Source organism: Colobus angolensis, unplaced genomic scaffold (genome assembly GCF_000951035.1).
Source record: "Colobus angolensis palliatus isolate OR3802 unplaced genomic scaffold, Cang.pa_1.0 Scaffold325, whole genome shotgun sequence".
Classification (NCBI taxonomy): Eukaryota; Metazoa; Chordata; class Mammalia; order Primates; family Cercopithecidae; genus Colobus; species Colobus angolensis.
In genome coordinates this window covers 914,486-929,322 of record NW_012116544.1, presented here as the reverse complement: position 1 = coordinate 929,322, position 14,837 = coordinate 914,486, and the positions used below count along the sequence as shown (strand labels likewise).

At 57.6% G+C, this 14,837-nt stretch overlaps 1 protein-coding gene across 1 annotated transcript; it reads left to right on the top strand.

Moving 5' to 3' along the window:
• The first annotated feature begins 12,314 nt into the window (after window positions 1-12,314).
• Window positions 12,315-13,734, top strand: SCGB3A1 (secretoglobin, family 3A, member 1). Its single transcript, XM_011951734.1, has 2 exons — window positions 12,315-12,369; window positions 12,953-13,734. Exons 1-2 carry the CDS (start codon window positions 12,315-12,317, stop codon window positions 13,402-13,404), a joined length of 507 nt encoding a protein of 168 aa, XP_011807124.1. The 3' UTR covers window positions 13,405-13,734.
• Window positions 13,735-14,837: the final 1,103 nt, after the last annotated feature.

Sequence of the window (14,837 nt, the reverse complement as noted above, 5' to 3'; positions counted from 1 at the left end):
CGGTGACACAGGCAGCCTGCACACCTGAGCCTGGGTGTCAAGAATCATTCTGCAGGTCTTTTTCAACAGCTTCGCAGACTGTGTAGCTGCTTTGAAGAATTTGCTTTCCAAATTCAGCGTGGAAGGCGCCCAGGGTCAGTTACACTGAGTCTGGATGATTCTGGCACCCGCCCCAGGTCAGGGCCAGCAAAGCAGTCAGCGCCTCTGGAGAAGGCCCCCCGCTCTCCCACCTGGCGGAGACTCGAAGGAGCCTGGGTGTGGAGCTGCCGGTCTGGTTCTTCCCTTTAGAGCCTGGATCTGCCACCTGCGGCCCCTCCCAAGCCGTGAACCAGCTCATGAGAGATGAGCACCACGGGATCCACTCAGGAAGGCTCGGGGCTGGCATGAAGGACCACCCAGCATTGCCCTGTGCCACCCAGCACTCAGTGAACATTCTGGGGCCCTGCCTTCGGCCTTTTCCTGGCCTGCGCCTGACATCAGCACCCTGGCTGGTCAGAACACCACCCTCCCAGAGGAGCAGCCAGAGATCCTCTGAAGGCTGGAGCCATTCTGCTCAGGACCCCTATCCCAGCTCAGAGTGCCCAAACCCCTCACCAGGAGAAAGACCCATGTGCCCCGTTAGAACCACGGAGACTCACCACCACCCTGACTCCCCAAACCCACCCCACAAGACGCTTGCAGGACAGGCTCCACGCAGCGAGCAGGGCCTCGCTCGGCTGACCCTCCCGTCCCCTCCCCTCCCACCTCCCTTCCCTTCCCACCTCCCCTCCCCTCCCCACCTCCCCCAGTGCATGTTACTCCAGGATACGTTGAATTCATGTATAAGGTCATCTTCATTGTCCCTGGGACCTCCCCTTCCTCTGCACCTCCTCCAACGTGGGACTGGCCTGTCGGGCTTCCCTAAGAGGAGCCCGAGGCTGTTCCCTGCAGAGGACCAGCCCGCCCGGTGCGTACTTCTCCTCTCTTCTCACTGCCCACCCAGGCATGTACCCGGAAGAAAACCAACTATGCCTTTCTAGACCATGTTCTCAGAAAAGATTGAAAATATTTAACAAAAGATAATAATAAATCTGATGCCAGTCTGTGTGTGTGTTGGGGACGGGAGTGTTGCTTTGTTGTTTTTGCTTCTGTAATCTAAATGGGAATACAGAAAAGTCCCCACATTGCGTTTGGACTTTTTTTTTTGAGACGGAGTCTCGCTCTGTCACCCAGGCTGGAGTGCTGTGGCCGGATCTCAGCTCACTGCAAGCTCATCTTCCAGTTTCAAGCGATTCTCCTGCCTCAGCCTCCCGAGTAGCTGGGATTACAGGTACCTGCCACCATGCCCAGCTACTTTTTATATTTTTAGTAGAGGTGGGGTTTTACCATGTTGGCCAGGCTGGTCTCGAACTCCTGGCCTCGGCCTCTCAAAGTGCTGGGATTACAGGCATGAGCCACCGCGCCCGGCTGCTTTTCTTGTTTTGGTTGGTTGGTTTGTAGAAATGAGGTCTCACTGTGTTGCCCAGGCTGGATTTGGACATTTTAACTTTCCATTATAATTGACTGAATTTAGCCACTGACCTTGACCTATGCATCAACCCAAGTGTCCACCAACAGGGAGTCCTCCCATGCCCAGGCCTGAGCTGCTCCCCAAGCCCAAAGTATGCCCCTGTGTGGTGGTCATTGAAACACCTCCCCACTCCCATCCTGTACCACTTTCCTAGTGGCACTGCACTCACACTTCTGGGCTCCTCTGGTCCTTCCTGTGTTGGACCTTCAGGGCTGGGCTCAAGTGTCCCTCCAGGTTCCAGCCACCCTCTCACACCTAGAGCACCACTCACTCCAGGCTGTGTGGATGGAAACAGCCAGTGAGCAGGGAGGGAGGAATCACACCAGGCTACAGTGTGTGCCCACCGTGAGGGCCCCTTGGTCCCTCCTGCCTCCCAAGAACCTTCTCACCTTCTCCTCTCAGGCTCCAGCCCTTCTCCGGGTGCCACCGCTCGCCTATGCCTCCCTACCTCCACCCCAGCCCTTCACTTGTCATTTCTGCCAAGAGCCCTTCGTCATCTGCTTGGGGGAGGTTTGGGGCCCAGGACATGTCCAGATGTCCTTTGATGCTATTGCCCCATGGTGTGAGGCACTGCTTAGGCCCAGGCATTTGTGTCCAACAGGCAGAGCTCCTGGGTGGCTGCTCAGAGCCACACATGGTCCTAGGACCTGGGGTTGGAACTTAAAGGCCGCAGCCCCTGCTGTGGAGTGAGGAAGAGGGAGGAGGAAGACCAGAGGGACAGGGAGAGAGGGGAGTGGGAGGTGGGACAGGAGGCCACCGGGGCCCTAGGGCCTGAGGGCCCAGAGTTGGGTCTGTTTCTTATTTTAAGGCTGGAGGGGCATTCGGAGACGGGCTGATGTCTTTGACTGACATGTTTGCTCTGAGAAGGAGGACTCTCGAAGGATCCTGCCCGGGCCTGCAGAGGGCAGCCCCAGGGGTGCGAGGATGGCTCTGGAAGGCCCTCTGGAAGAGGAGCTCCGTCATTAGCTGCCTGAATCCAGTACAGAACCCTACAGACACCCACATCGGATATTTGGGGAAAATCCTTTGGTCTTCTCCAGCTGCCCCGGGACCTGCATCCTTGACGCCTCACCTGAGGCCCTGGGTGTCCTTGGCTGAGGAGGGGTTGAGCCGAAGTCCCAGGCAGGCTGGGAGGACATTATGGGGACGGAGAGCCTGAATCCAACCCTTGTGGCTTTCTCAGTTCTGGGAAGGTACCAGGTCCAGATGGGAGGAAGAGCCCAGAAGAGAAGGGGGAGCACACGAGCAGCAGCCGGGTCTGCAGGGGGGTGCTGGGGTGCTGGCGAGCTAGGAGACCAGAGGGCTCCCCTAGAGGACTCCCGCCCTAGACGCTCATTGTGCTTGGGCAGAGGGAATCCAAAAACTTCCAGCACCAAGACAGGCTCCCTCCTTCTCATTTCCCCACCCCATTACCACTCCCAGGCCACTCCACCCCAGTAGGCCCACATCGACTTTGGTTTTCTTTTTTTTTTTTTTTTGAGACAAAGTTGCACTCTGTTACCCAGACTGGAGTGCAGTGGTGCAATCATAGCTCTCTGCAGCCTTCACCTCCTGTGCTCAAGCGATCCTCTCGCCTCGGCCTCCTGAGTAGCTGGGACTACAGGGGCTCACTATACCTAGCTTCCGGTAGACTCTTGAAGCTGTGTGCTTAGTCCAGATAATCAGCCACAGTGTCCAAGGTGCTGGCCAGTCCCCGGGTCACTGGGGCCATCTCCACCCCGATCTCTGCATGTGGATTCAGGGAGGGGACCATAGCGTCACTGAGAGGGGGCTGCCTTTGTGCCTTTGGCAGCCACCAAATGAGGCTTGGGTCTCCTCTGCCACTGGGCAGAGAGCCGGGGGCAGGCTGGGCTCTGGGGGCTCCTCAGGGCTGGGAGCAGAGGATGGGATATCAGACGTGGCACCTGCAGCTGGTGAGCCTGAGCCCAGCACCTCCCCTCGGAGTCTCGGTTTCTCATTCATGACTGCCCCTTGCAGAGCTATGGTGATAAAATGCCCCAGTGGTGCTGGGGGAGACCCCACCCAGGTAAAAGCCCCTCCTCCGACCAAGTGATGTGAACAGGGGCATATGACCCCCACTGACTCCCCCACCCACCCATGCAACAGTTAACACCACACGCTCCCACCCATTCCCATGTGCCCGATGGACTGAAGGTTTGTGTCCTGAAATGCACATGTTAAAATCCTACTCGCAGTGTGATGGTGTTAGGAGGCGGGGCCCTTGGGAGGTGAGCAGGTCATGAGGGTGGAGCCCCTGGGAATGGGATCAGTGTCCTTACAAGAGGAGGCCAGAGAGCTCCCTAGCCCCCTTTCCACCGAGTGAGAAGTCAGCTGTCAGGAAACCAGGAATCGGCCCTCACCAGACCCCGGACCTGCCTGCACCTTGATCTTGGCCTTCCCAGCTTCCAGGACTGTCAGGAAGAAGTGTGAGCCCAGCCTCAAAGCAATGTGCGTAGGGGAAATGCGACCCTCCTGAGAGCGAACTGGGAGGTGTCTGAGGTCAGTAAGCGCCCCCCACTCCCCCCACCCTTGTTCTGCTCTGGAGGAGTATCTGGCTGCAGCCACCACCGCGGGGAGAGGGGACAATCTCCCCTTCCTGGGCCGAGTGGAAGACACCACCTTCCCCTCAGGGGCGCATCCAAAGAGGGAAGCAGAAACTCCTACGCTTTCCACCAGAGCCGCGGGCTCTGTAAACCTGACGGTGGGCAGGGAGGCTAGAGGGTGTGGGGGCTGAACCGGGGCTGGAGGAGGAGCCCAGAGTGGCCACGAAGAGAGAGGATTAAGGGATTTGGAACATGCCTTGTGGGGAAAAGAAAGAGGTCAGCCTGTTACTGTGTCTATATAGAAGGAAGTAGACATAAGAGACTCCATTTGGTTCTGTATCTGAGATGCTGTTCATCTGTGACCCTACCCCCAACTTTGTCCTTGCAAGAGACATGTGGTGTGGTGACTCAAGGTTTAATGGATATTGGGCTGTGCAGGATGTGTCTTTGTTAAACAAGTACCTGAAGGCAGCTTGCTGATTAAAAATCCTGCCCCTCCCTGGGCAATGGAACATCTCCGGGTAAAACCCATTGTGTGCTTTGTTTACTGAGTAAGGAGAAAACCGCCTTTAGGAATAAGGTGGGGCTTGCTGGAGCAATGCTGCTAAAAGGTTTATGGAGATGTTTGCATATGCATCTCAAGGCACAGCATTTTCCTTTAAACTTATCCATGTTACAAGGATTTTTGTTCATATGTCTTACTGCTGATTTCCTCCCTACAATGATCCTATTGTCCAGCCACTCCTTTATCTTTTTGATGGTAAAGATAATTATCAATAAATACTAAGGGAACTCAGAGGCCGGTGCCGGCGTGGGTCCTCTGTAAGCTGAGCGCCGATCCCCTGGGTCCCGCTTTTCTTTCTCTATACTTTGTCTCTGTGTCCTTACTTCTTTTCTCAAGTCTCTCGTTCCACCTAACGAGAAGCACCCACAGGTGTGGAGGGGCAGGCCACCCCTTTAATGCCTGGGGCAGCATCCTTGGCAGCCTGGGCTGCCCCTTTGTGGGACACAGGCGTGGAGTCAGCCGGGCAGCTCCCAGGGTCCCTCCCGTCCCTGGCTGCTGAGGCACTGCCAGGAGCTCCATCACAGCTGGCTTTTGGGCAGCAGGGCCACACAAGACTGCCCAGCCCTGGAAGGAGGCAGCTCCCCTGAGAAGGACATGGCCTCCCCTAGGGACAACCAGGTACCTGGAAGTCATCAGCCAGTCTCCACGGAGCAGCAGCAGTAACGGAAGGGAACACTTGGGCGGGGCCTTGCTTTTGGGACGGCAGCGAGTGCATCTCTGTCACGGTGGGATCGTGGCCTGGAGTCTGGGCTGGGACCTCCCCTGGGTCTGATCCCCCAACTCTCACCCCCTGCCTGGCTGCTCCGAGCCCTGGAACATGGAGGCAGCACAGGATTCTGTGCCTTCCAGGTCAATGGGAGGGCCTTGCCACCCCCTGGGGATACTAGGCGTGTGAAGAGCGTGGCCTGGGCACCATGCAGACCCATCTCAGACTGCCGGGGACTGCAGGCAGGTCACTGATGTTCTCTGAGCTGTGTTTCTTCTGAATCATGAGGGTGATAATACCCTTCTCACCCCAGTACTATTCCATTCAGGAAACCACTTCAGTCCCTGGACTCGGTGGGGCTCTGTGGACTGGAGTGCTTTCCTCAGTGGAATAGTATTGGGGTGGGGAGGGCAGGGAGCACTGCTGGGCTCTCTCAGACTCCCTGGCTCACCTGCTGGGTACACAGAGTTGTGGAGCCCTGCCCAGGGTCATCCCATGAATCCCTGCCAGCACCCCCTTCCTCAGCCTCCTTCCTCACTGAACAGACTGGAGCAGGGAAGCCGGACGTAATGAGACCCCGTGCTTCCTTGGTGGCTGCGGCTGCTGTGGGCAGCTCGGTCCCTGGCGCAGTGGGGTGAAGCCTCACAGGAGGGCCCTGGGGATAGCACCAGCGCTTGTGGGCCTGGGCCCAAACTAGTATCGGAGGTTTGGCACTGCTGGCTGCCAGCCTCTCACTCCAAGGAGGACAACTGTCTAAAAAATGGGAGCTGAGAGGCCGGGCGCAGTGGCTCACGCCTGTAATCCCAGCACTTTAGAAGGTCAAGGCAAGTGGATCATGAGGTCAGGAAATCGAGACCATCCTGGCTAACACGATGAAACCCCAGCTCTGCTAAAAATACAAAAAATTAGCTGGGCATAGTGACACACACCTGTAGTCCCAGCTACTTGGGAGGCTGAGGCAGGAGAATCGCTTGAACCTGGGGGGCAGAGGTTGCAGTGAGCCAAGGTTGCACCATTTCACTCCAGCCTGGTGACAGAGCAAAGCTCTGTCGAAAAAATAAAAATAGAAAAAAGGGAACTGTGAGATGGCAGAGAAGAATGAGGTACGAGGTCCTGGTGACATCCTTTGAGCCTGGATCAAGCTTTGCCTGAAGGCGGAGCCACTCCTGGAATTTCAGTCTTTGCTTAAGCCATGTGGGTCAGCTTTTCTGTCACTTTCACCAAATGCCCTGAACCCACAAGGCAGGAACTTGCTCCCCCTCCCCACAGCAGGGGAGGGCCCTGGACAGGGAAGGGGAAAAGGAAGTGGTTGAGAGACGGATCAATATTGACCCGGGGACAGTGCCGCAGAGGGCACTCAGGATGTGCTCACGACACTGCCCAGCACCCTAGGGCCCACGGGGCCGAGCTATGAGGAAGGAGGATGGGGGTTGCGCAGGGGGTGCTGGCAGGGATTCATGGGGCAACCTTGGGCAGGGCTCCACGCCTCTGTGTACCCAGCAGGAGAGCCAGGGTGCCTGGGAGGGCCCAGCAGCACACCCTGCTCTGGCCTTACCTGCCGGGCATTGCCACACCCCAGCCTGCTCCCCACCAAACCACTTCCCACTGGCACAGGAGAAAGCCCGGAGTGTCCGCTGGAACAGGCAAGCTGCCTGTCCTTGTGGCCTGCTCAGGAGGAGGGTCTGCTGCTGGCCGCTGTGGTGACCCTGGCCAGGAAGACTTCCCCGGGGGGACTTGAGGGTTGTGCTGACCGGGGCTGGGGACCGAGACCAGGCTATGGCCAGGAGCCCCCACAAGTCCCTTGAAAAAGGGTCCCAGGACCATTGGGAAACACAGGGTGCCAGCTGATGACACCAGGGCTGCCCATCGGTCCCCACCTTCGGGTAGGAAAGTTTGCTCAGAAGGCGTGAGGAAGGGGGTCTCGGGGCCGGGGTCCAGCGCCTGCAGACATAGAACGAAGAGCAGTTTCCACTGGAACAGCACCACAGATTCCTCACAAAGCCCAAAATCATTACAGCGTGGAGGGCTAACCTAACCAGGGCCCAGCCGCCAGGACACCACGTGACAGCCACAGCTATCCCAGGAGAGCAGCAGTGGGCATGGGGGGGCCCCAGAAAACTGCAGCAATGAGCAGTCACCAAGCTGCCTGCTCTGGGGGGAAGCTGCACTCACCTGCCCAGGTGAGCACATCAGAGAGGCATGGGTGTCCGGAGTTCAACCCAGTTTGCTTAATAATTTATGTACTGAAGGCATTAGGAAGAGAGGGCACCAGAGAAAGAGGGATATCAAAGAGAGGGGCATCACAGAGAGTGGGGGCCTCAGAGAGAGAGGGGGCATCAGAGAGGGGGGCATCAGAGAGGGGGGTATCGGGGGGGGACGGAGGCATCAGAGTGGGCATCTGCTGCCTGGACAGCCCTCCACAGGTGTCTGCGGAAGCACCGCCACAGTGTGGGCCGGGCGGAGGCACCGTGAGCCTCTAGGCTCCCCCCGCAGGAGCACCCAGGGGCTGAGTACCCTGCTCCAAGGCCCTGAGTCCTTCAGTAGGCCCCAAATTCAGTATCTGGCCCCTTTCCCAGAACCGCAAAGTGCTTCTTTACCTTCCAGCTCTTCCTGCATTTCGTGGGAGCAAGCAAGGTGTGCGTGTTTGTTTTGGCCCAAAAGAGGCCCTGCAAACACCGCCCAGGACAGGCTGACCGTGTCATCTGCAGACAGTGCCAAGCACTTTCCCAGTGTCTCAGCAGAGCTGTGCCCGCAGGGGCTGCGAGCAGGAGTGGCGGGGAAGCCCAGGTTGATGCGAGGACGCTGTGCACCTGCCCCGTCCCATGCTGGGTGGACTCTGACGCCCACCCTGGAAGCCTCACCTGGCCTGGCCTTCAAGGGGCAGGACAGCAATTAGAGGGCATGGCAGCCCCAGGTCCATCCACGCCCCAACTCCTGGAACCTTAGAGTGTTAAGCTCAGCAGGGACAGTCTCAGCAGCCTGATTGGGGGCGTCACTGTGAGATGAGAGGACTGTCCTGGATTACCTAGGTGAGCCCTAAATGCAACACCACACACACTCATAAGATGGCGGCAGAGGTTTCACACTCACACCCACCTATACACATGCACATTCACACACACTTGCACACAATTCAAACACACACACATATATCCACACCTATCCTCCCTCCCACACTCACTCCCACATACACTCAGACTCACATCCACACACACTTGTACACACATTCACACACTCAAACACACCCACAAACACACCCACACTCACTCCCCTTCACACACACAGTCTCATTCTCATTCACTGTCCATCTCTTACACACACTCACACACACACACACACACACAAGAGGAGGAGGCCATGTGACCAGGGAGGCAGAGACTGGAGTGATGCCGTCACCAGCCAAGGGACCTTGGCAGCCCCCGTAAGCAGGGAGAGGCCAGGAGTGGATAAGCTCCTCCAGCCTCTGCAGGAAAAGCGGCCCTGCGGACACCTCGCCTTCACCCCGGTGACACCGCACTTCCGGGCTCCAGACCTGTGAGCGGTGTAATTGTGTTGTTTTCAGCCACCAGGTATGTGGTGACTTGTCACAGCAGCCTCAGGAAACGAATACAGGGGCAGCCGCTGACCCAGCCTTGCAGGTCTAGGCGCAGGCCAGACCCTCAGCCTGCCTGACCCCCAACTGCTGCAGAGGCTTCGCCAGGTATGGTCCCCAGAGCCAGTGTGGGGTGAGGGGCTGGTCCAGCCTGGGGTGACCACGGCAGCTCAGGAGAGGAGAGCCCATCCTCTGGCCCTGTCAGCGGTGAAACAGGGACACGCTTCTCTGGGGATCTGGGGGATGGATTTTTGGAATCCGAAACCTTGGGGCACATGAGAACGAGGGCCTGTCACCACTCTGCTGGCTTGTGGGAAATGGGAACAGATCCACCCGAGGCACCATGAGCCGGAAGGGGGAGCGAGGTTATTTTGAAGACAAAGAATCCCTGGAGGCAGGTGCAAGGGGCCACTGGAGTGACCAGGACGCCAAGCACTGCTGGGGACCCACGGATGACCGCTTCCCCTCCTCTTGGCCTCCACATCACCTGGTCTTTCCCACAGTCAGTGTTCTCCGGTCCCCAGGCAGCACGGGGAAAGGTGGCCCCAAAGTCAGCTCCCAAGATGCGTCCACTGTGATTGCTTGGGCCAAGGCGCCAGACCCTGTTCAGGAGAAGAACAAGCATCACGAGGATGTGGAGACACTGGGACCCTTGTGCGTTGTTGCTGGGAAGGCAGCGTGGTGCCTCCGCTGTGGGAGAGATGGCAGATCCTCGCCAAATGACACATGCAAATACCACAGGCTCCAGCCATTCTACCTCTCAGGAGCCACCCAGAAGAGCCAACAGCAGGGTCTCAAAGAAGCATTTGTACAGCCGTGTTCATGGCTGCATTACAGCAGCAGTTAAAACATGCAAGCGCCTATGCGTCCACCCACAGGTGAAGTGAATGGGTGAAGAAAATGTGGCACAGCCGTGCAGCGGAGTAGTATCCTACCCTAAAAAGGAAGGAAACTGAAGGTCGTGAATGAACCTTGAGGATATCACGCTAAGTGAAATAAGCCAGACACAAAAGACAAACACTGCCTGATCCCACTCATGAGGTGCCGGGCGTTGCCAAATTCAGAGACAGAAAGCAGAATGGTGGTGCCAGGGGCTGGGGGAGGGGAGTGGGGAGTTGTTTAATGGGCTCAGAGTTTCCGTTTTACAGGAGGAAAAGAGTTCTGGAAATGGACTGTGGTGATGTTTGCACAACATTGTGAATCTGCTTAATGCTAATGGAATGTACCCTTAAGATGGTGAAGATGGGCTGTGCAGGGTGGCTCACACCTGTAATCGCAGCACCGTGGGAGTCTGAGGCGGGAGGATTGCTTCAGGCCAGGATTTTGAGACCAGGTTGGTCAACATAGCAAGACCCTATCTCTACAAAAAATAAAAATAAATCAAGCCAGGCGTGGTGGCTCACACCTGTAATCCCAGCACTTTGAGAGGCTGAGGCAAGAGTATTGCTTGAGGCTAGCAGTTCAAGACCAGTCTGGGCAACATAGTGAGACTTTATCTCTACAAAAAGTAAGCAAAATTAGTTGGATATAGTGGTGCGCACCTGGAGCCCTAGATTCTTGGGAGGCGGAGGTGGGAGAAGCGCTTGAGCCTGGGAGGTGGAGGCTGCAGGGAACCAACATCACATCACTACACTCCAGCCTGGGCGACAGAGTGAGACTCTGTCTCAACAAACAAAAAACAAAATCAAAATCCACTGAGTGTGGTGGCTCTCACCTCTAGTCTCAGCTACTTGGGAGTCTGAGGTGGGAGGATTGTGTGAGCTCAGGAGTTTGAGACCAGCCTGGGCAACATGGCAAGGCAGTGTCTTTACCGCCACCCAAAAGGAATTAATTTCAAAATGTTTTTTAAAAAGAAAATGTATTTCCCATTAAAATTACTTCCATGATGACCAACAAAACACAACACAACCAAACTCCAGATTTATAATGCAAAAATCCCCCAAACAAAATAGTCAAGAAAAAGTGTAAGCAACACGCCTGTAATCCCAGCACTTTGGGAGGCTAAGGCAGGCAGATCACAAGGTCAGGAGATCAAGACTGTGCTGGCTAACATGGTGAAACCCCGTCTCTACCAAAAATACAAAAAATTAGCCGAGCGTGGTGGCGGCGCCTGTAGTCCCAGGTACTTGGAAGGCTGAGGCAGGAGAATGGCATGAACCCGGGAGGCGGAGCTTGCAGTGAGCAGAGATGGCGCCACTGCACTCCAGCCTGGGCGACGGAGCGAGACTCCGTCTCAAAAAAAAAAAGAAAAAGAAAAGAAAAGTGTAAATGAACAGAACAATGTGAATGCGTGCACCTGATCATGACAGTTAGCAAGCCACAGCTGTCTGCAGGTGCGGAGGAGGCCGCAGTAGCTCCGGGTGGCTGAGGGATAAGACATGCCATCAGCCATGGCAAAGGCATTCCAGGACACTGCCTGAAGAGTCAGGTCTTCCCACCCAGGAGCTGGTGTACCATGCATGCCAGCTACGCTTTACAACATAAAAGAGAGGCTTTGCACCAACGAATGCTGAGATCAGCCATGAACCAAAAAGTGAGTCACTCAATGCTCGATGCCTGGGGTCAAAAAATAGAGGTGGGAAAAAAGGGCTAAAAGCAAATTAATTTATGTATCATTTACAAAACTTTTCAAAAAGTGTTTTGCTCTCCATCTGTCATACTTCTGCAGTGACAGGCGAGTGAGAACATTTAGAGAGACTCTGGAACAGACCAGGCCCATCCACTGGTGTCGAGGCTAGTTTCGAAGACAGAGAAACGCCCCAGTTCTTTCTGTTTTGCACTATGACTGCCTGTGGCCCGGCCAGGGAGGTGGCCAGGAGTGAGGCCTGATCGTCTCTGGCGCCTCCACCTCGGCTTCCCCAAGCCCAGAAGGCGCCCACGAGGACCCCCATTGCCTGACATTGCCAGGGTCTGGGATCACAGGCAGGGACCACCGACCTGCTGCCGTCTCCCAGCCGGGACCTGCGCCGCCCGCGCACCTGCTCTGGCGCGAGGGAACCTCCGCCTCACCAGGGCCCAGCCCTGCAGTGAGGCCCACGGGGTCAGACCGCAAAGTGGAAGTGCGCGCCGGGTGGGCCTCGGGGAGACAAAGGCCAGGCCTGCCTGCTCTCAGACGGCCCAGCTCTGGGTCCCAGCCCCTGCCAAGAGGAAGTACCCCAGGCAGGGAAGGGGTCACTGGCTTCCCAGGGCCCGCCGGCCGCAGCAGGAAGTTGGCCAGGGCTCGGCCATGAGCGGAGCAGGGAGGGCTTTCTCAGGAGCATGGGCGAGGCCGGCCTGGAGGGGCGAGGACCGGGTATATGAAGCCCCGTGGCCAGGCCCGGGCATCCGCAAGTCCCCAGCGCGCCCCGAGCCCCCGCGCCATGAAGCTCAGCGCCGCCCTCCTGGGGCTCTGCGTGGCCCTATCCTGCAGCTCCGGTGAGCGCCCCGGGCTCCTGGTCCGCACGGTGGGGCCTGAGGCCTCGGCGCCCGCTGTGCCCCGCCCCTGCCCGCGCGGATCCTGGATCCCAGGGTCCCTCCAGCCTCGCCCAGCGCCCAGGGGCCTCCGCCACCCCGCGGCCCGTCCGGGGACCCCGCGCCTGCGCTTCCCGCGCCTGCAGCCCTAGGCCTCCCTCCTCTCAGGGCTCTCTCCAGCCTCGAGCCAGGACAGGGGCCGCCCCTGGCCTGGGGACAGCCGTCTGTCCCCTCATCCTGCAAGGTGCAGCGCGAGGGTCCCCTCCTTTGGGGGCCCGCCCTAGAGCCGGCACAGAGTTCACCGGTCCTTCCGCCGCCCTGAGGCCACTGCGGTGTCCCTGCAGCGTGTCCTCGCGGGGCCGCCTCCCCAGAGCCCCCTGTGTCCCGGGGGCTCGCTCCCGGCAGGCCTCGGCGCAGGAGGGAGAGGGCGGTCAGGGAGCCGGGCAGGGCGCGACGGTTCCTGGGCGCCTTCCACGGAAGCGCGTCCTGGGCCCGCCTTCTGGGGACCCCTGCGCGCAGGCGGTGACCCCTCCCTGTTTGCTTACAGCTGCTGCTTTCTTTGTGGGTTCGGCCAAGCATGTGGCCCAGCCTGTCACTGAGCTGGAGTCGGGAGCAGAGGCCGCGGCCGGGACCCTGGCCAAGCCCCTTGGCACGGCGGCCAACCCCCTCGGCAGCCTCAACCCCCTCGGCAGCCTCAACCCCCTCGGCAGCCTCAACCTGCTGAAACTCCTGCTGACAAGCCTGGGCATCCCCGTGAACCACCTCGTTCAGGGCTCCCAGAAGTGTGTGGCTGAGCTGGGCCCCGAGGCCATGGGGGCCGTGAAGTCCCTGCTGGTAACGTGGGTACCCCGGGAACCCTTCCAGCACGGGCGTCCCTTCCCGGCCAGCCTCAAAATTGCACCAGAGGTGTCCAGGCCCTACGTCAGGGCTGTTTCCTGTCCGGCCCCTCCAAGCCCTGTCCCTGGGATAAGTCTGGGTCTCCCGGTGGGAACTGGGTGAGGCGCATCCGAGCTGCAGGGGCGGGGAGGGCTGAGGTGGCCCCGCGCGGGTGCGCGTCCCCCGGAGACGCCAGCGGACCCGCCCCGCTCCCACTCCCGAGAGAGCCGGCCGCTGCCGCGCCCTCGCCTGAATTCTTGGGGGCAGGCCTGGGGGCCCTCAAGCTCGGCCTCTGCTTTCCAGGGGGTCCTGACAATGTTCGGCTGAGCCGAGACTGGAGTAGCTACACCTGAGGACAAGACGCTGCCCACCCGCGGGGCCTGAAAACCCCGCCACGAGGCGGACCGTCCCATCCCCGTCCCCGGCCCCTCTCAATAAACGTGGTTAAGAGCAGCTTGAGCCTGATATTTTCTCACCCAAATGCTGATGCCTGTGGGGGACCGAGAGTGCCAAGTCCCAGATCTGGTGAGGGGTGCCGAGGGAGAGAGGGAGAGAGGGAGGGTGCGAGAGTCTGCAGGTGGCACAGAGATGGGGCCAGCATCAGAGGTAAACTGGATTTGGAAGCAAAACTGGCAGGTCTTTCTTCCTGTTGCGCTCTGTAGCTGTTTTAGAAGCATAAACATTATCTACTCCTTGAAGACTGGCGAGATTGCAAACGCGCCAAAGTTATTTGCTGCTAAAATTGGAAAGTTTTTATTTTTTCCCTCTGTAATTGTAGATTTCTTTCTCGGAAATGGGGAAGGAATGAGGGCTTCAGGAAATTCGCTGCTGGGCTTGTTTTCCCTGTGGTTTCTGCTGGTTTTGTTCACATAACCTAGCGGCTTTGATTCCTTCTGCTCTGCCAGAGAGACCACCTTTTGTCCCCTGATCCCAGTGCTGCCGGGAAGGTGCCCAGGGAACCCAGACGTCCACGTCCATTTCAGGGGAAGTTTCCCAGTAAACTTCCTTGCCGGGAAAAATAACTCTGCCGCACGTGGCTTGAGCAGGGCTTCTCTTCCCCCCACCATCGTGAATATCCACACAAGATTTAAAAATTTTTTTGGTTGGGCACAGTGGCACACACCTGTAATCCCAGTACTTTGAGAAGCCGAGGCAGGTGGATCACTTGAGTCCAGGAGTTTGAAACTGGCCTGGGCAACATGAGGAAACGCCGTCTCTACAAAAAATACAAAAACTGGGGGAGGGGGGAGGGATTGCACTGGGAGTTATACCTGATGTAAATGATGAGTTGATGGGTACTGACGAGTTGATGGGTGCAGCACACAAACATGGCACAAGTATACATATGTAACAAACCTGCACGTTATGCCCATGTACCCTAGAACTTAAAGTATAATAAAAATTAATTAATTAATTAATTAAAAAAATACAAAAATTATCCAGGCATGGTGGCATGCGCCTGTAGTCCCAGCTACTCGGGAGCCTGAGACAGGAGAATTGCTTGAAACCAGAAGGCAGAGGTTGCAGTAAGCCAAGACTGCACCACTGCACTCCAG

Coding starts and splice junctions, on each gene's coding strand:
- SCGB3A1 (XM_011951734.1), top strand. CDS start 12,315: ATGAAGCTCAGCGCCGCCCTCCTGGGGCTCTGCGTGGCCCTATCCTGC. Junction 12,370..12,952: donor GGCCCTATCCTGCAGCTCCG/GTGAGCGCCCCG, acceptor GTTTGCTTACAG/CTGCTGCTTTCTTTGTGGGT.